The 21,167-nt window shown below is 49.2% G+C and overlaps 1 protein-coding gene across 2 annotated transcripts; it reads right to left on the minus strand.

The window, feature by feature from the left end:
- Positions 1-757: 757 nt before the first annotated feature.
- GFI1 (growth factor independent 1 transcriptional repressor) lies at positions 758-21,035 on the minus strand. Of its 2 annotated transcripts, none has more exons than XM_080407116.1 (7): positions 13,581-21,035; positions 11,680-11,906; positions 11,228-11,434; positions 6,155-6,570; positions 5,928-6,065; positions 4,206-4,371; positions 758-2,120 (listed from the first exon to the last, which is right to left on the minus strand). In XM_080407116.1, the coding sequence occupies exons 1-7, from the start codon at positions 13,892-13,894 to the stop codon at positions 1,942-1,944; spliced, it is 1,647 nt and encodes a 548-aa protein (XP_080263242.1). In that variant the 5' UTR covers positions 13,895-21,035; the 3' UTR covers positions 758-1,941. The 2 variants fall into 2 exon arrangements, with proteins under 2 accessions (XP_080263242.1, XP_080263243.1); XM_080407117.1 differs by lacking the exon at positions 758-2,120 and adding an exon at positions 3,049-3,813.
- Between the last annotated feature and the right edge of the window lie 132 nt (positions 21,036-21,167).

Below are 21,167 nucleotides of genomic sequence, written 5' to 3' on the forward strand. Positions count from 1 at the left end.
GGCAGGCAGCAGCGTGGAGGGACCTGGGTGGCACCATGGCAGGTTGCCATGGTCCTGGGGTGGGCAGGGTGCCCCAAGGGCTGGGCCAGCCCAGCAGGGCACAGGGAGCCCCTGCTTGCTGGTTTTATCCATAATGAAACCACAAAGCTGGAAATGAGTATATACCCACATAGGCACACCAGGTTATGCATACATCTAAAAACCCAGGCTGCCATGCTGTGTTCCACTGGGGAAAGAACAAGGGACCCCTCCGTCATCCTCCTGCTTCTCTTTTGTATGGGCTGCAACTGCCAGCTGGAGCAAGCCCTGCTGGAAAGGCAGGCAGGCAATGCTGTGAGTCCCAACAGGCTTAAGTATAAATGATGCACCTGCTGCTCAGGTGTCCCTGCAAACTCACAGGCACAGACATTTAATCTCGTAGGAGGACATTCAAGTTCCTCCCCAGCTAAGCAGGGACTTCTGGCAGTCTACAGTTCCAAAGCAGACACTTAAAACTGCTGTCTCCCTTCCAAACCCTTTTACAGTGATAGTCTTAAGCACAGCACACCCCAGCCTTCAAAAGTGTGAAAACAGTAGGAGTTAGACAAATAAATATGGCAGTGGTGTTCTTCAATCACCTTCGTGCACCCTTGTGCAAATTCTGCTGTGCCTGCATTCCCTCCTCACATGCCATATCCCCAGCCATCACTGTGGTGTAGCATTGTTATGGCTGACATTCACAAATGTGCTGAAGTTATGTATTAAATGAAAAGCACTCTGGACCATCCTCAATACTTTATTAACTTAAAACATTATTCCAATAAATATGTACCAATAAACATAAGACACTCCATAAAATCTAAATAAGGACATTTACAAATCTGTCAACAAAGTAAAACCAGCATTTTTTTAACTGAGGTACATGCAGGGTCATTTAAGGCAAATTCAGTCAATTATAATCTTTCATGATTCCTGCCCACCTCAGCTGAGTTTCCCTTTAAAAATTAAAAAAAAAAAAAAAAACAAACAACAAAAACAAATATACAAATTATGCTATTGAGTAGCTTTTTTCCAGTTACTACAACAAGCCCAGAGTGCCAGTAATGGTCTGGACAGGAAGGCTGTGCCTCCCTGGTGCTCCTGCCCTCTGCAGCCAGGACCACTTGTTGGATGGGTTTCTAGGTATAAGGCGTAAATCTGTGCTTTGGCTTTTCCACTTTTCACAAGCTTCCTTCTCCCTAGTTGATATAGCAAGAAGTAACCCCACCATGCCTCAAACACCCACGCACACAGCCAGGCCTTGTGCAGAGATGGCTCCGGGAGGATAACAAGGGCCTCTCTATAACTGTTAATGCAGCTCCCTATGTGCACCAGAACAAGCGAGAGCAGGATCAGGCCCAAGCTGGTACTTTTGTCTAAAAACCAGCAAGATGTCAAACTGCACAGTTCAGTCCTGACCCTCCAGGTTTTCCCGACAGGAAACCAAAAGTGAAGCCGTTCAGCACCGACACTCAACCAAAGGCGAGCACTCCCTACACCACGTGCTGACAGCTGTCTGCCATTGCCATGTAAACACTGTTATGCCCGTGTTTCCCTGCAAGGTGATTCAAGCGACTGACAACTTCAGGGGGTTCATCTTGGCCAAGGGAGAAATATTTTCCAGCTTACAGATTATTAGGTAGCTTATCCGTCTTTGGAGTATCAGGCTTCATATCTAAAAGGCTTACTGTCCAGTGTTATTTCAGAAACAGAGAGGGAAAGAGAAAGAGAGAAACCCCAGCCTTCGATTTCCTCTTTCACAGTCATTCAATGCATGGCCCCGTCCTCTTCTTTCCTCCTTGAGCTCCTGGTCAGAAAGGTAACGCCAGGGTCTGCGGTCAGGACAGGGCTTGGGTCCAGTGGGGAAGCCAAGGGAATCTGTTCTCCTAGTGTTGTAGGTATTTTCCGTATTGCAGCTGGGACTCATTTCAGGCCATGCTGTGTCTCCCGGTGTCTCCGTAAATCCACCTTTCGCTGGAAGCCTTTGCCACACAGGTCACAGCCAAAGGGCTTGAAGCCTGTGTGCTTCCGACTGTGGGTGATGAGGTTGGAGCTCTGACTAAAGGCTTTTCCACACACCTGGCACTTGTGAGGCTTCTCACCTGCAAGCAGAAGGCAGGAGAGAGGGTGTGAAAGAGGCAACACGCTGCTTACGCAGGACCAGAGCAAACAGAAAAGGCACACTGGCCCTTACGAGCTGATCCAAGGGATCCCTGTGCCACTACCGAAGAAGTCATTCTTATAAAAAACACACAACTGGGGGCCCCAAAGCACTGGCAGAGCCTGCACGGCAGCTGAGCGGGCCTGAACTTGGCTGCACCTCCATCGGCCCAGTATAGTCCTGGGAGCAGCCCGAAGCACTGAGTGCTCTCAGGACACTGTAACTGGTAAATCACTTGGCTGCATGGGCTCTGTGCATTTTAAAACTGACTTTGTGTCCTAGAAACAAGAGGAACTCTTGGAAAGACCCCCAAGTCGTGCTGAATGCCCGACACCTATTATAGCATCAGCATGGGGGCAGGTGGAATAGATAGGTGGAGGTTGTTAAGCCAGACCCAGCGAGCCGGGGTGTCTCCCCAAGGAGGTATGAAGGCCCTTAAGTGAACCCTAAAAGGCAGGGTTCATCCAGAGATCTGTCCTTCTCCCCATTCCCCACACAGAAATGCTAGCAGTCACCCCAAGCCAGCCTGCAAGTTCTCCTGCAGGCAAATAACATAAATGGGAATAAATCCAGCCTCCAGAACTTCTCCTGCAGAGGGGTCAGTGGCAAAACTCCACTGGCCTCCATGGGAGCAGGATCTCAGTGCATTTTCATAGTGTTTATTATCAAGTAACAGACAAAAGGGAACCCAACCACAAAACCAAGCTTGATTTTCAGAGTGGCTTCGCACCTGCAGAGCGCACTGACTTCAGCTGGAGCAACAAACTCTTTGCATGTTTGAAGATCAGATTCTTAGAAACATAAAATAATACAAAATGTGTTGGAGTCTCAGTTCACAAATGTATGCTGCATATGAAAGGGATCTCTGATTCAGTTAAGGACCTGTTTTTTTATTAGCAATCTAAAAGCTCAGGAACGGTTTCTGTTCTCACAACAAAATAATGGTTTTGACTGATTCAGAATTTGGCTGAAATTCTACTTAATCAAGCCTCATTTGAAAAAGTGACTATGGAAATACTTTTTGTGTTTCTTCCTAAATAGTTCACTTTCATCCAGCAAACATCTGGTGGAAAAATCTTTACAAGTAACATTTATTGTTCACTGCTTGTCATCTACAAAAGTCACAACCAAGCAGCGCTACATATAAGGCCATCTTTCTATATATTTGCCATTTTTAGGCTTCACCCTTGATATCTGCTAGTGGTCACTATCAGGAAACAGGATTTTGGTCATCTGAATCTCAGGCTTGCAGCTGTTATTTCATGTCTCCAAATGCTTCTGTATCTCACACGTCGTCATTTCCCTCTACTTGAAGTGAATGGTGCAAGTCTGAAAGGCAAGATTTTCTTTTAAAGGTTTCTGACAAACCTGCCTTCTCACTGAATGATATTTCCTTTGGTGATTCACCTGCACTTTATTAGTCTCCACGTTTATTACTAACAGTGAAACTTGAGAACTCTGCACCTCTCCTTCCATTCTCTATCAAACTGCAGACATTTCTCTGAAAGTCCGGGTGGAAGTGCAGGCAATCTCTAAACAAATATTTAGACTAAGAGTTGGACCCTAGGCCCTTCAGTTTAGTGTTTGATCTAGAGGAGGAGACTCCTGTTGTTTCTATTGTAAATTGATAGATCCTGGAAAAAAAAAAAAAAAAAGCTGCAATCAAATTCACCTGTCATTTTCCAGGGACCTCCACTGTAAATCAAGGCTCCATGAATATAATACTCTACAAATCATATTATACAAAAGCCCTTTGAATAAACATTGGTGGATGCTATTAAGGGAGCACCGATTGGATTGTGAGGATTTGAGTTATTTTGCAGCTGCTGTTCATGAAACCACATTCAAATCACTTTCCTTTGCACAAGTAGAGCTCAGACAGCATGAGGAACAGCAGCAAGGCAGTGAGAGGCATGGGGAGATGCCTGTAGTGTCCCAGCTGAGGAGGAATGGACTGCTGCAGAGGGACCTCTTCTGAGACCTGCCCTCACAGTTGGGGCTGCACAACAGCAGCTGCAGGGCTGACCTGTGTGAATGAAGGTGTGTTTCTTCATATCAGATTTCTGGTGGAACCGCTTCCCACAGTACTGGCACGGATAAGGCCGGGTGTCCGAGTGGATGAGCAGGTGGGTGGACAGAGTAGAAGATCTCTTAAAACTCTTGCCACAAATCTTACAATCAAAGCTGCGTTCCTGCAGAGAAGAGCCCAAACACACACGTTACACCACACCAGTGATCCCACCAGAATATCAGTGTTGCCCCTTCTGCCTTAGCAAACACTTCCACTTCTCCAGAGGGCTGGCTGGCCTGCAGAGACGCTAACACTGGCATGATAGCACTACATGATAAAAAAATAATGCATCCTCTCCCAGTGCTGTGCACCACTCCTCACAAAAATTCAATTGATCAGCTGTTCCTGCTATCAGGAATGGCTAAGTGGGAGGCAGCCCTGACCAACCAGCCAGAGTCCGCCTGCACATTTCAGCAGGGGCCCAGGACATGATCACTCCACTGGGAAGCCCAACAGCTGCAGCACTGTTCAGAGGCCAGCTCTCCACTGTACACAGGAAAGTGGGTGCTGAAATCTGCTTGGCTGTCCTGGGAAATCTCTGTGGCAGGCTGACTTCTGCTGGCAGGGTAACAACTAACTGCTTATGTGTAGTTCCATTAAAATTCAAATGAAAGGTACCTAGAGCACCAGGCGAAAACAGCTTTTTGGCTTACTACTTTAACATACCAAAATAAATGTATTAAGACCTTGCTATCTCTCCTCTCCACCACTTTCTTCCACCATAAATCATCTCTTCTTTCCATCCCTTAATTACCATCACACCTTCGTCTTCCTCTATGCTTTCATACAATCACTTTTGTTTATTTGGCTTTTAATGTGCCCTCCCTGAAATGTCCCCTCCATGGACACCATATACAGTGCTGCTCTTTTCACCATTATTTAATGGGTGATGAGATATTTGCCCTCATTGTGTGCTCCGTCTGCTGTTGCACACTTCATGAAATTGTAAATAAAACAGCAAAAAAACATTGCTGTAATTCTATCCTCCAAAAGCCAATCTGAAGAAGGAAGATTTGCCAAGTCAAGTGGGTGGGTGAAGGGGAAATATGGCACAATATCAGCAGGTGGAAAATGTTACAAGTCCTCCTACCAAAATTAACTACCATATTCTTTTGGTGTGTGACTCAGAGTGTGTCGAGACGGGTGAAGTCTGTGCTCTATACCTGACTGGTCGTTGAGATGTTCCTGCACAGACACAATGACTACAAACAAGGGAAGATTCACTTCTCGGGGGGAGGGGAGGAGAAAGAATGAGGAGAGCTGCATCGAAAGAAAGCACAGTGGGTTGCTTTAGCTGTTAAAAAAAGTCCACATGCACATTACAATTTCCAGCTCCAGGAGTGAAAATTTATTATCCGTTACTTCTGGAGTGCCAAAAGTGCCCATTGCTTAATACAGACGCACACAAGGTCTGGGGAATGGAAACAAAGCCTGTGCTTTTTAATTTGTTCATTTGCTCCTTTGCTCACTAGCTGCTCACCCTTTCCTCTGCCTGCCACTGTAATCCTCACCCACAGCTGCCCACTGCAGCCCTACCACATTCTCTTCCTCTGCTCCGTTTAGGTGCCCACCTACTGCCCTGTGACTGCCTTCATGGGCTCCCCAGCGCCAGCTGAAGCAAGCAGCTGGCCCTGGCCCTCATCAGACCTTCATCCTGGCAGCCCGCCCCGCTCTCACCTGCGAGTGCACAGCCTTGTGCTGCTCCAGGCTGACTGCATGGCCGAAGGTCTTGCCACACATGTCACAGGCAAAGGGCCTCGTGCCACTGTGTGAGCGGCGCACATGTACCTCAAGGCCATGAGGTGTGGAGAAGACCTGAGCGGAGAGAGCACACTGGGTCAGGCTTGCCCGGGAGAAGGGGCTGGAGAAGAGTCATAACCAGTGTGGGAGAAAGGGATCCTTACCTTGCTGCACTTGACACACTTGTAAGAGCCAGTGCTGATGAGCAATGGGCGACACAAGAGGTCCGACTCCACTTTGATGCCACCTGGCCCCTTCTCTTGCTGCAGCCCAGGCTGCGTCTCAGCATAGAGTCCAGGCGCTGCTGCTGGCGGCCGCTCAAACAGCCCCTGGCCCGGGGAGCCGAAGTCACCATAAAGTCCCAGGGAAGAGCTACACTCGGCACCGTAGAGGGCAGGGTCAGATCCTCGCTCGCAGAAGAGCCCCAGGGCTGAGGTTCGCTCCAGCGTCGGGCAGGGCCTGTAGCTTTGCACAAGGTGCCTCAGTTCGGAGCCACCCAGGCTGTTCCACATGTACGGTTTGAAGGGCACCGAGAAGGGGGATGCTTCATCTAGGGATGGACACACAGATCGCTCCGAGGCTGTGGAAACACAAGGGCATCGGAATTAGTGTGCTTCAGAATCCGGCTGCTATCGTGGGGCAGAATCATCGCAGCACTTGGACTTGTGCCCAGAGCCAGACCCCTACGCTGCACATTAAGGCTGCCCTTTCATCTCCAATGGGAGGACATTTTGTATGGCACTGGAGTCTGTGCGTCCAGTACTACCTACTCACCTGCTGTCCCCACCAAAATACTTAAAGCATCCACCAATTTTATCTGTCTTCATCTCTGGGAGCCCAGGTGTGCACACATTGATCTCACTGTTGAAATACTAAACAGCTCAATCTGCAACTTCCTTTGGTTTTATCTGCAGCTCCTCAGAAAAGTATATCTATGGTGTCCCAAGATGGGCATCAAAGCTGACAGTCCACATGTTTAAGATCTGATGTAGATCCCACACACACATATAGCAAATACAACATTACAGAGGTGCCAGAAGGAGCAAGCGTGCTGAGATTTACCTTGTTCAACAAAACTGAAAACTACTTGTTTCACAATTAAATGACCAAATCTAGGCTCTCAACTTCATGCCACAGCTGTTCATAACTATACTACAGCATAATTAAAATAAAAACCAGCTTCTGAGAGGCTTGAATGTCATGCATTGCTTTTTCAGAAAAAAATAAACTAAAATTTGTCCTCATCTGAAATAAAATCGTGATTGTTTCAGATTTCTCTGAGTTTCTCAAAGTATAGAAACTGTGTCCACCCAAAAGAGAGAGCTTCACAAAATCATCGGTATAGACAGCATTAAAAACTGAAGACACAAAAAGATTTTCTTAGCAGTCATAATCAAAGCAATCTTCCACCAGAACAAGCTCAGATGGCTTCAGATGCCTCTAATAGGCTCACCTTTGGCAATGGCATCTGACCAAGACAGTGAGCACCACAGGATGAATCACACTTGGGGGCCATAGCAGAGTCTGACGCAATGGCAGGAACACAGCCTTTGAGATCAGTGCCTAAAGGCACCAATGCTCAGGGAGCCTCGCATAGAGGAAAGCAAAGTTAGGCAGGGAACATGAGGTACCGGACCCCAACTGTGTCTGCCAGAGATGCTGATTAATGCCCAAGGTGCTCTGCTTTCACTCATCACAATAGGCAGCAGCACTGGGAGAGTCAAACATCTCCACTGGATAATTGTTTTAGTGAACCAAGGAAAAGATAAATCAATTAATTGCTGAATTCACAAAGATACAGGCAACCCTTACCACTTGGGCTTCCATAACAACCTCCCTTACCCAAAAACTTGTTCATCCACAATTTCTATCTTGCCTTTTTTCATTCCTGTCAACTTCACAGCTCCCATGGCTTTCTCAACCATTGGCAAACCAAGATAACTAGGGGTGAGCTAGGGAAGATGTGTTAGGCCGTCTATTTGGATGGGCAGGTGGTCACTGAGGGTTACAGAAGGGAAACGAAGACGAGGTGAAAACTGAGCTATGAATGACTTGACTGTATCTTATCTTTTACAAAAATCCAGATGTTAATAGTCTCAAATTCTTCCATTGAAATCAGCAGTCTTTTGGTTGGAAATATATGTGCACATACCAACTGGGACGTTTGAACAGAGCTATGAAATCACATTAGCTGACATGATGATGAGCATGATTTTTCCTGTTCTGCACTGACTGCAAAAGTTGTGGTCAGCGTCACATCATCTATCTTGTGTCTTTGCAACCAGTTTCAGCATTGCCATCTCTCACGATTTTATCACAAGATTCAAAACTATCTTAAAGCCCCAGCTCTTGAAACTGCATGATTTCATCAGGCTCTCAGCTTTCCTTTTGTTTGCTTGTTCTTGTTTTAACTTTATTTTGCTCTTAAAGACAACTTGCAGCCCAGACTGTAAAGAAAAGCATCAAAATGTAAACCCTCAATATTTCAACACTAGAACTGAATATCCATAAGGTATTACTTACAATCTTGATTTCCAAGCCAGTCTGTTGAGTGAGAGCAGAGGGAAGGCTGACCTGATTTTTGAGCCCTTGGAATTGGCAACATGGGACACAGTAAACATTGCACCACAGATCAGTTTGCGTGCAATGTTCCTTCCATCACCTCACATGCTTTGGAGACCTCTCAAAGCACAAGCACAGGGGAGCCACTCACGCTATACTTTTCAGGGGCAAGCTCAAGCCATCCAAGCCCTGTACCCAGTGTCAAGGCAACCTGCAAACCCTGCTCTGCCACACTGCTGGACACTTCTGTGTCTGCCTCTCCTCTGCTACACAGCACCTAGGCCCCCAAGGGGTGCACAGGGAGGGAGAGACAGATTCTCCCTACTCTTCCTAGCAATTCTGTGCATTCTTTGTATAGACCACTTCTGTGAGAAAAGACATCAATGCCCTTTTTTGAAGGCAAGGTAAACTCAGCCTGAAATTGCTGGGAACAAATTGATATGCATAGCAAAGAAAGATTCAGGTGTCCTCCTCCGCAGACCACAAAACACCATGCTCTCTGCACAACACCATTATACCCAGTAAAAGCCTCCCCCAAGACCGCAGCATGATCAGGCTCATCAGGAGATACTAATATACTGTTGCACTGAGCTACCAGGCACCTTCTGTATATGCAAACGCATGTGATTACAGACACACGTAGAAAGTGAGGTTAAATAACAGTGATTTGCACTGATGGAGTCAACAACGTATTAGAGTGTCAACAGGTATTGTGTCTGTGCACACCCGCCTAGATCAGCAGCACAGCACTCAAAGACAAATCTGAAATCTGGCTTTCACTGTGTATTGAAGTGCAACCTGCACCTATGTTCACTTCTAGGGATAAGGGGGTGACAGTACTACTCACTGCACCTGCCCTGAGCGTGATTTAGAACCATCATTTCTCATCTGACCTGCCTGTCAAAGAATAGAAACTGTGCCCCACCCAGACAAAGACAATCATAAAAATCCAGTCTCTCACCAGTGCATCTTGCAGAGGTGATCTAGGCACGAATTCCAGCTTCACACTGAATCTGAAGCAGCTTCAAGGCAGAGGGGTTGGGGGGCAGCTGTGGGAGGAAGCCCGACTATCTAAGCCTGCTGCCACTGCCTTCATCATTAACGTTAACAGCATCTCTCTCAGTGCACTGAGGTTCATTTAATAAAGCTCTTTCCTTACAGTACTTGTTACCTTCCCTTACCAGACGAGTCCCTTACCTTCCTGTTCTTCCTGTGAATGGAACCAGAAAGTCCCAGGACTGCCCTCCCCTACCTCCACCAAAAAAATCTTGATCTGGGGATGTCACCCTCATTTTGCAAAGACACCTTCCCTGGGTAGCTGGATGGTTGGCTGGGAGCTAATGAACCCCACAGTGGGGGAAGAAATGAGTGGGGAGAGGGAAAAAGCAGAGCAACCCTGGTAAATACCTGCTCCATTTTACATCTGTCTAATTTTAGACACTTCATGAAAACGGCCTGTTTCCCATGCACAAATTGTAATTGTTTGGGGAAGGAAGAGAAGGACAAATTTGTTAGATCAAAAATTATGCACTTGGTACACTTTGTGCAGAAATATTAGGAAAAGAAAGACTGCTGCATTTGGTCAGGTCTGTCATTTGTAGACTGAAACTGTCCCGTGGCCGGCTTTGATGATACTGGGCAGCATTTTGAATATCCCCTCAAAGGGCTTTAGGGCTCTTAAAATAGAGGGAGGCTTTCAAAATGCAAACCCTGTTCATCACAATCAGCCGTTGATATGCAAGGACATTGTAAAAGACGAAGTGGGAAAGTGGTGGGGAAACCGGACTAAGCATTCGTTTGGTGGCGTCTGCTGTCGGTAAAGCTGAGACAATTTTTCCTTCGCTAAGACAGAAATTGTTCTTTTTTCCAGCTGTCACGTTTTAACCGAGGCAATAAAAAGTGGGGGTTATATAAAAATAATTTTGTTATAAAATAACACCATTGTTTTTTTAAACGAGATAAGTATTCGCGCCAGGCTGGGGACAGCATCTCCCACTGCTCCAACCACATCAAAGGCAGGACGAGGGAGCTAGAGACAGGCGCTGCAGCCATAAGTGTGAGTTTCCTGGATTTGGGGTATTTAAATCTGACCGTCATTATTTTCTGCTGTTTTTTTTACGAATGCGTTTTTAGAAAAGAAAAAAAAACAAACAAACAACAACAACAAAAAAAAAAAACAGGTAGAGAGAAGAGGGGGAGGGAGGGAGGGATCTTTTTTATAGGCAAGAAGCAAGAAATAACCTGAAAAGGAGTTAGGGAAAACGTCTAGCATATAGTACGAAATACAAAGTGAACGCTGTTTACTACGGGTATACAGATCGCCTAGTAGAAATTTTTACTGTCTTAAAACACATCTGACTCGGGGTAGCAGGACCCAGTGTAGGAAAATGCCGGGACCTTTAAAACATAACCGGCTTGCGTCTAGCAATTAATCAGAAACCAAAAAATCAACGCCCGACGGCACCACAGCTTTCCTACAGCCTGTCAGCCGCCGCTTCCCCACCACCGGCAGACAGGCTGGAAAAGCAACCCGAGAAAGATAACCCGAAAACGAGTGGAAGTGCGTGGGAAAAGGCAAATCTGTCCCTTCCACTTGTTTCGGCCTGCGGCACCCAGCCGTGAGCCGCTGCCCCGCCGCACCGACCCGGGCCCGGCGCCGCTCGCCCCGGTCCTACCTGGCGAGACGGAGGGCGAGGGAGGTCTCCAGAAATCCTCGAACTCGGACACCCTGTCACAGACGCTGCCCTCGCAGCTGGGCGCTGACTCGGAGGTGCCATCGGCAGCCTCGGTCAGGTGGGATTCCGGGGAGAAGCGCCCCTGGGAAGGCTCCGGATCGGGCAGGACGGTGCGGCACAGCCCCGCGTCCTCGGGGATCTTGCTGTCTGCGGGACAAAGGGGGCGAGGGGGCTCCTCAGTGCGGGCTTGCGGCGGGGCCGGCCACCTCCCGCGGCGGCCCCGCTCCCGCCGAGGTTTGCCGCCGGGGTCCCTCCAGCCCTGCATCAGCCCCGCCAGCCTCCCGTCGGCGGCTGCGGTGCCGGGGGCTGCAGGGCCACCGGCCGGTGCTGGCGCCGCCGGTAGCGGGCTGACGCGGGGCGGGCGGGCGAGGCTGCGGCCGGGGGGCTCCTACCTGCACAGATCTGGGCTAGCACCGTCTCCAGCCGCAGGCTGTAGTCCTCGTCGGCGGAGCGGGGCTGGTGGTAGCTGTGCGCTTTCTTGCTCTTTACTAGGAAGGACCTCGGCATGGTGGGTGCTGCCACGGCCGGCGCGGCCGCGCTCCCTCTCCAAGCGCCGGGCACGGCGGCGGCGGCGAGCGTCACCCCCGAGTCTCCCGCGGGGCGGCGGCGGAGAGGCGACCTGCGGGGAGGCGCCGAGCCCGCCGGTGAGGGCCGGGGGCGCCGGCCGGGAGGGGCCGCTCGCCGGGGGCGGCGCGCCAGGTGGCGGCGTGCAGGTGGCTCAGGCCACCGCCCCCGGCCCCGCTCGCCTCGCCCCCCCTTCCCAGAGCGCAGCTACTGAGCCTCCCGCCGGCCCCGGCCAGCGCTGTCCCCACCCCCCCCCCCCCGGTGCCGCCCCGGCCACGCTCGACGGCCGCTGCCGGATTGCGGGGAACAGGCAACAGCAGCGACCGGGCAACGTCCGTCGGACGAGGGGGGCTGAGCGAGCTGCGGAGGCGGGGGCGGGAGGGGAGGGGACCGGTCATGTGCAGCCCCGTCCCTCCGGGGCAGCGTGGCCGCGCTCGGCGGGGTGGGCGCACCGCGCCTCCATGTTTGCGTCCGCGCCGGCAGCCGCCGCAAAAGCGGCGCCAGCAAAAGGCACCCCCGAAGCGGCTTATCAGTGCCCGCCACCCAGAGCGGGCCGGAGAGCGCAGGGCTGCTGCCGGGACGGGTGGGAGAGTCGTTACAAACCCGGCAGCCTAACCCGACGCCTGAGAGGCTGTTGCTGTCGGAGGGACTGATTCACCCCTCCAGCGCGAACAACGATAACGCGAAAACGAACAAAACGGAATCTGCTGCGGTCCGCAGCTGCAAGGTGCCGCGGCGCCAACAGCTGCGGGCACCGAAAGCCGGGGCGGGGAGAGAAAGGAGGTGGGAAACCTTCAGGGGGCCCTGGGGGACAGGGACCGGGCTAACCAGAGCTGCCCCCCGCCTGCTCCTCGAGGAAGGCGGGAGACGTTCACGGGGACCCGTCTAGCACCGGCCCGCCCCTGCCGTTACGCTGCCCACTTTGCAGAAAGCGAGCTTAAGCTGCGTTTGGTTCTTTTGGGGGACTTCGGGAGGCTGCTGATGCTTTTCTTTCTTTCTTTCCCTTCCACCCCCACACACACCCCTGTCAGTGGCCTCAGGTTTGCGGACGGGAGAAGGAGGTAAGGGGCGCGGGAGCTGCCCCGCAGGTGGCGACCCGGGCTGTGCGGCGAAGCACCGGCCCGTCCGCGCCCGGCGGGGGGCAGGGCCGCGAGGCGCCGCCCCCGGGCACAGCGCCGGGCGAGCGGGTGGGAGCGTTGCTGCCCGGGCCCACCTGCGCCTCGGTTCATCCTTGAGCGGGGGCCGGCAGAGAGTGGGGCACCGAGTGGGGGGCGAGAATCAAAGCGGCCCGGTACCGCGCCGCCCTCCCCGACAGCAACCGCCACCGCAGCCGTTGGGGAGCTCCGGACGCCGGCGCCGCTTCTGCCGCGTGTTTTCGCCCCGGCGCGGTGCTTTTCCCTCCAAAAGCCACGCCGCGGAGGCGCCGCCGGCCTCCGCCCCCAAGGCCGCCTGCGAGGCCGGGGCCGTGCCCGTGGGAAGGCGAGTCCCGCAGCCCACCTGGCCGCCGCCGGCACCCGCCCCCTCCCCCCCCCACCCCCTCCCCCCCCGCTGGCACGCGGGCCGCGCGCGAGGCCGGCGTCTCCCCGAGCCGCCACCACTGAGGCAGAGCCGGAGGGGAGGAGGGGGGAGGTGAGGGGAGGTGAGGAGGGCTGAGGAGAGGAGAAGGGTCGCTGCCACCCCGGCCCGCCCGCAGCTGCCCACGCGAGGCGAGCAAGGCAAAAACGCTTACCCATTTGGAGGGGTGAAGGAAGCTGGGCTGCAGACGGGGGTTGCGCCGCAGCCTGCTAGTTTGGGTGATTTTAAATTTAGCCTCCCTTTAAGGAGCAATGGTGCTTGAGTTGGCTGCTTTTTTTTTTTTTTTTTTTTTTTTTTTCTGTCTCTCTCAACTCCTTCAGAGCTCGGCCCCCTAAACCACAAATTCCACTTCCTGAGCGTTAGGAGCTTCTGCAAAAAAAAAAAAAAAAAAAAAAAAAAAAAAAAAGAAAAGAAAAAGAAAAAAAGTGCCTCACAAATCAGCACTGTTCCCCCTCCTTTCTTTCTCATTTTTCCTTAAATGAAAATGTCTTACCGTATTCCACCTCACAGGGCTCGCTGAAGTGACATCAAAGTGTCATTCCGGACTCAGGCGTTTCATTTCTCTCGGGGTTCTGCTCTAGAAATTACACGCATCTATCTGAACTATTCTTGGATCCCCTTCAACTTCCGCAACGAGAACAAGTCACAGATTCAAAACACAGATTGACTCAAGGCGGGCAGCGGCTGAGGGCAGGGGACGGAGGAGCCGGCGCCCGCCCTGCGCCCGGCCCGGCAGCGGGGGACGCGCCTCCGCCGCCATCCAGCCCTGCGGGCCGGTACAATCGGGGCTAAGGCAGGGCCCTGGGCGTCGGAGACCTCCCCTAGACTAGAAATAACTTGTTGTGGAAAACTTTTGGGATAAATACGCCCAACGGCGCTGAAAATACCTTAAGACCCAAGCCTAGAGGTTTGCTCATTTCCCTTCGGATTTAGGTAATGGTTAAATATGGAAAGGGTAGGCGAGATCCCCCACCGCCACCCCTCCCCGGCGCACGGTGGGTACTGTAGCTTAAGGGCGATTCAAACACGAAGGCGAAAGAGGAGCGGAGCCAGGCGAGAGGGGAGCGATTGCCTCCTCCGCCTGCGTGCCGGTGCTCGAGCCGCTGGCTCGGGAAGGGTCCGTGGGGCAGGCACCGGCGGCGGGCACGGTGGCGGGGGTCCACGGCAGGCAGCGCCTCACACCGCCCGCGCCTGCGGAGACCCCCGAAGAAAAAAAGGCTCGCCTTGCTTTACACAGACACCCCGACCCCAAAACACAGTTTTCTGGGTCTAGCTTCGGATTGCCAGGATGCAGCCAGGAAATCCGACACAGTTCTTCGGTGTCTGAGATGATTGTGGGCTTCGCTCTCAGACATCTCGGGCCATCAGCAACGTCGTTTCGGTGACTATAGGGCCGCCCGAAGTACGGCTCCGCAGTGGGCGAATCGAGGTTTAACACCATTTCCCGTTCAGAAATGACCGAGACTGAAGTAGGACAAGGCAGGAGCAAACTTCAGCCTCTCTCACGCCCGGGGAGCATGCTGGCTTTGCCAACAGGTGCTTTTCTTCACCACTACCCCACCCCCGAAGTATTCACAGAAAAATTAGTCACTGTGTGCCTGTGAGCCCGTGTGAAACGTAGGATTAAGCTGACTTCCCAAAATCTAACTAAGCAAACAAACACCACCACGAGAAAAACTGTCCAACCTTTTGCGTGATGCTTTAGTAGTGACACAAAAGGAAGTTGAAGAACACGACTGACACATCGACCTTAACACCTTCATTACTGCCGGAAAGTTCCTGGTGCTGGGCACAGCAGTTTTACTTACGGCATCCGTGTACCGCGGTCTCCTTGCTGCGCCTTTGGTTGATTACTCTGAAAATCATTCGCTCCGTCAGCTTCAAAAATAAATGCTGGAATCAGTAGAAATAACCAGATTGGAACAACTCGGTGTAATTTCGTGTATGCGTCTTCGTTGACTCACTGTTTATGACTTTTTGCAAAACAGCCTTTCTCGTTTGCCTCTGAAATGGGATGAGAAACTAATAGCCTTTCGATTACCTTGCCAAACAGCGCTTTGACTGTAATGAAAGCAGCAGAAAACATGACTGTAAATCACTATTAGCTCTCGTAAGCCATCCTGACCCGGTTGTAATAAAATACATATCCATCTTTATGCATCTATGGTCAAAATGTATGCGCAGGTGCTTCGGCGTGGTTTGAAGCCCGGCGGTGCCGTGCGGCAGGTGCTCGCTGCCTGCCGGAAGCCGAGTGCGCTGCCGGGCCCCAGCGGCCCCGCTCGGGGCTCTCCGGCGGGAGCCACCGCGCCAAGCCCCCCATACTGAGCCCACCTGCACCTCCTCACCTACTGCTTCCCAAACTGCTTAAAAGCCTTCCGCAAGGATAAGGAAATCAAACGAGTGGATCGGGTTAATGCTTAATTCAGCATGTAAGGGTGGATACTGCACGGGCAGCGGCAACAGACCCCCGGCCCCTGGGGCGTCAGCTTTCTCAGATAACTAGAAGAGAAAGCGCACGAGAACGGGTTTGTTTTGCGATTTGCAAAACCTATTCGTGCCTGGAACGCGCCCCCGCCTTCCCGGGATTTCCTCGGGACGGACCGTTAGCATTACGCCGCCGGTGAGGACGGAAGGAAGCGGAACACGGGCGCTGTCCACCGTGCCGTGCCGAGGACTAGCCGAGGCTCCCGCAGGAGCCGTGTACCGGCTCGGCCCTGTCCCCAGTAGGTGGGCGGCTGGCTCCGCGCTGGCGCAGCCGGGTCCGGAGCTCCCCCCCACGCCGCTCCGCCAGAGCCGGGCGCGGGGCCCCGCCGGGCGCGAGCGGGCGCCGCGGCGCCACGTGCCCGCGGGCGGCAGCGCGAGGCCGGGCGAGGCGGGAAGCGGCTCCTCCTCCCGCAGCCCCGCTGAGGAGAGCCGCCCGGGGAGGCCCAGCCGCGCACCCCGCCGGGAGCGGCCGGCCGGCCGGAGCCTTTCTCATCTCGTGGGCTTCCAGCCCTTTTTGCCTGGAACTCGCCCCTCGCGCGTTTTATCTTGCAACCCAGCAGCTGGGTTGCTATCTCTATGGAACAACGGACTGAAAGAACAGTGCTGCAGCTGCTGCTATCGGTAGGTAGGGCCTGAAGGCAATTTCCACTCCTTAGCCTCCAACCGTCGTTGTCCCAGGGCTCTTTCCACCCCCGAGAGGAGCTTGCTATCTTTAGTAACAGCACGCTGAACAAAAGTGTTGGGGCTAAGCTCTTATTCTTGGTTTATGATGTGACCTATGTGCCACAGTTCAGTAACCTTAAAGATGATCTTGTGTATGCAGTGTCATCATGTGACACTGCAAGAGCTGTGTGACAATACCAAATATTATGTATACCAGTATGAAAAAGCCAAAACCCAGTGGTTCATGAGTTGGTGGAGAGATGTAATTCACATGAAGTGTAGATGATAGGGACTGGGGCTGGGTTTTAACAGAGCTCCTCTAATGCCTCCCCCAAAGGGAGTGTGATATTCCAAGTTAAATACAAAAACTTGGCAAAATACAGTTTAATGCAATGGTAAATACAGGATCATTACCCCTTAGAGACAAAAGAGCAGAAGAAATAAATAAAAGAAGGGGTTTACACTCAGGTGGGATTACATTATAGTGGTGCTTAAGACTGAAGAGGTACTCGGTGTAATTTACTGCACTGTTCACAGCAGCTGCCTGATGTCACCGTTAGAGCTTAAGAAGACATCAGATAAGGCACCAAAGGTGATGGAATGCAGATGAGATCTTCATCTTCAGAAGCGATGAGACGCATTGTAACAGGAGGAAGGATTTGAAGAACAGGATTTGACAGGTTAGCTGCTTGGTATATAGGGGAGGAGAAGCAATTTCTTGCCTGTCAAAGTCAGGACTGGGAGAAGGCAGCGAAGAGGGTGATTCTGTGAGGAACTTATACACACTTTAAAGTGATAAAACCCGAGATCACAGTTATCCAGAACACTTTCACTATGAGAAGCTGCTAGAACTTGTAGCACTGTGCATTCGGTTGGGAAGTCTTGATATTTTTATAACTTTTTTGTAATTGTTTAATTAACATATCCTACTTATTGTTTATTTTTCCCCCAGCATCTTGTCCCTACCTTGTTTATGTTTCTCCTTGTGGCATAAGCATATGCTGTAACTATGTAAGACATTAATTAGTGATTTAGATAGCATTTTTTTTTTTTTGATCGCTGGGGACACCAAAGTAACTTCTGCTGCTGCCAGAACAGATTAGAAAAGTAATGATCACTGTGAGCATGGACTGGGGAGGGAAAATGATAGTAGGCTGTGGTGTTAAAGGCTGGGATGGAAAGAGCATTTCAGCTTTGGGAAGGAATGGACCCAGAACTTACCTCCATTACGAACAGAAAAAAGTGGGATCAATGCATTACAGAATGTAGACTATGCAAAAAGGTCTCTGGAATTTTGGTTCTCATAGTGGGACATAGAAATTTCAGTCACACAACAGTATACAATTCTATGAGTATGCCACATTGCTTTTGTTTTTTATAATTGTGAAATAAGTTATTAATTCCTGGAAAGGGAGTGTGTTAAGCTGTTGCATCTTGGATCCAGCAGTTGTGTCAGTGTCCATGTATGCACAGACATGCATATGTTAGCATGTTTTCTCCACTCTGAAGCTGAAACTTAATGCTATATAGAGGTTATGTTGAAAGTCAATTTACCATGTGCTTTTCATTCCATCATTCAGAATCTCTGGTTCTATGGGCTACTGTATAAATGTATTTCACTGATATATCTTATGTCTTGAGCTAGTTCATAAAACAAACCAACCAGCCCCTCAGAGAATTAAAAAAAAAATGTTGGTACAATTATACTGATAAAAGTATTTCACAGAACAAAAATTAAGTTCATTAAATTCAGAAATTCATTAGTTGGTACCTAGCTTTCCTCTTCCTTCTCAATACACATAGGGTCAGTAGCTGGTGCATAATTAAACATAACACTGTAGTTTTACTTAGCTTGTACTAACCTCTATTTTATAAGTTGATTTTTTTGTTTAAATCTTCAGGACAAGCCTAATGGCTTTCCTAGGGGATTTTCATTATCCTCTACCTTCCCGCAAAATGAGTTACATTATTTGGAGCCTCTACAGGTAAGGGAATTAGCACATTCAGTCTAAAATGTGGGTATTTTTGTGCTAACCTATCTTTAGGTCATTCTAGCTTAAAACATGAATGTTGTATGAGCATCAAGTTTCACTAAGTCACTAGCATAGTCTCTGATATAGAACAGTGATTACATTAAAAACCCCAGAGAAACATGCAATTCCTTCTGTGTTGCAGTTTCACAAAAGGGCTGAGTACCAATTAAGTTCAATAGTACAAGATTTACAAAGTGGTTTTGCTAAATTTATGCAAACCCCTGCGTGGATACCTCTTTAAATAACTTTCATAGCAATTTATTTTAGTTAAAATAATACAGGAAATTGCACATACAGTTGAAAATTGAATGTAGCAGAAAAACTACTATGTGAATGCGTCTGAAGACAAGGCCCGCATTTTGCCAAAATCATGTCCAACACCAACAAATAGCTGTTCGGCTGTGAATATAATACATGCTGCGTAACTTTACAGATGTACTTTGTCCCAGCTAGTCATGTTCCTAATTTTTTACAAATGTCACAGACTTCTAATATAGGAAATAAAATTACTTAAGTAAGAAAAGGTCCAATCATAAAGGCTATTAGGACCCAAAATATTTACTCCCTTAGCCTGGAGAAATAAAAAAATGTAAAAATTCAGGCTTCTTTAGCTACTGTATACATTTGATTATCAGACTGAGAAAGCAGAACCATTTTCACTAACAAACACAAACACAATTTACATGGAAGCTCTGTATGTCGTAGGACATGCCCCTTCCCTACTTCACCTGTCTTCTCAGCTGCCATGCTTGCATATTCAAGAATCTTAAAGGCTGTATGTTTACGTGCTTTTTTTATCTTATGCTTTTAGCATTCACATTGAGCTCTTACAGCCTGCATGTAAGAGGAAATCTAAGACAACGGCAATGTTTGTTAGGTCATGCGAGCAAGGTCATGGTGTGTAGTGTAATTAGTGTGCTTTATTTATTGACATGTTAGTAAAAATATTATCTATGCTGTTGATGATTTGACATAATTCTGATGCATATTCAAATTATAATACACACTGGCAAAGAGATTAGTGTCATTTTTTGGCAGAATGGTTGCAGAAAAAGCAGGACGATTCTGACCAGCCTCTCCTGGGCTGTCTTCCTAGGGTATTCTGTAACTAAAGCTTCTGAAACTGCAGCATGTCCAGGGATTCACCTTCATCACTAGAAGAGATGCAGTTCATTAGATAAGGACTTTTGCTTTTCCCTTGATATTTTTATTTATGCTGTTTTTTCCAGTATCAGCATTCATTCTACTAGTACATTCTACTAGTATACTTTAAAACCACAAAAGTTCAGGAAATAACCCTTGCCAACTAATCTCATTTGCTATCACTTGAACAGTAAGGCAGTTATTGCAAAATCATAACACTTCACTATTCAAACAGATAGGATTTTTATGGCTCTCCAACTGAATCGTGCTTCTGCCACTTACTACAGAACATTACCTTTAAGAGAAACTTGCAGCTGGTATTGATGACAGGCAACAAGACATTTGTCACCTATCCTCTTGGGCAACAATTATCCAGGTGCAAACATAACTTACCAGATGCTCACTGGAAGGAAAAAAAGGCAATCGTTACTTGCTAGTGAACAAAAGTGCCCCCTATTTGGTTTTACATACATGAAATTTCCAACAGGGATCAGAACCAGTGATTCACTTCAGAGATGGTGATTTCCACAAGCTATGCTGGGTACTACATATTCACTGATGGGATGTGGGGAAATTTTGCAGAAATACTGAAGCAAGTTAGGAACTGCAGAAATCAGCAACTGAGTTTGTTACCCACCTGCTTTAAGACTTAAATTAGGTTGCACCTGGGCAGATAATACTGTCCAGAGGCCCAGAACATGCTTCTTCCATGCAGACTTCTCTATCATTCTTTGAACATTTTTCTCCTCAGTTGTGCTGTCTCTTTCTGAGGACACATCAAAATAAAACCAAAGGAAATGCCTAACAGGACTAGCAGATGCGTTCAGCAGTATGCTTCTACACTTCTGCAATTTTAACAATTACCCTGCTTCTCGGGAGTAGCAAGATGGTTAACAGTGTGCTGACTATCATCAGTACTAGCTTATGCATGGCTTTTTTTAATTAACAGAACAGTTGCAAACATTGCTAGAAAAGAAGACTTAAGGACTGTTTAATTACACAAGAAGGCAGTAATCACTGCTACTAATATTCTTGACCAGAATGTGCCTGAGGGCAAATGAGTGTTCATATGACAATAATAGAATATCTTGTTCTGTTCAAGAAGCTAGGGCCACTAGTGGATCTTAATTTTCAGGAGAGGGTGAAAGCAGAATGCTCAGCTCAGCTCTTGCTGCTTTGGTGAATCACAGCCATTTGGTGACAGGACCAACAGCTTATTTTCTAGATATCTCTGCAATATAAAACTGTAAGAAGACTGAACTTACATATTTTTACTGCACTGAGCATGCCTTTATTAGAACTAACTGTAAGACATGAATAATTTTTCACCTTATTTGAACTACCACTCTAATCTAGATCCAGCAAGTAACTGTGCAGTAACCAAGGGCTGTAGCTTCGAAGTGACTAAACAGTAAATG

This window comes from Falco punctatus (assembly GCF_963210335.1).
Source record: "Falco punctatus genome assembly, chromosome: 11".
NCBI classification, from domain to species: domain Eukaryota; kingdom Metazoa; phylum Chordata; class Aves; order Falconiformes; family Falconidae; genus Falco; species Falco punctatus.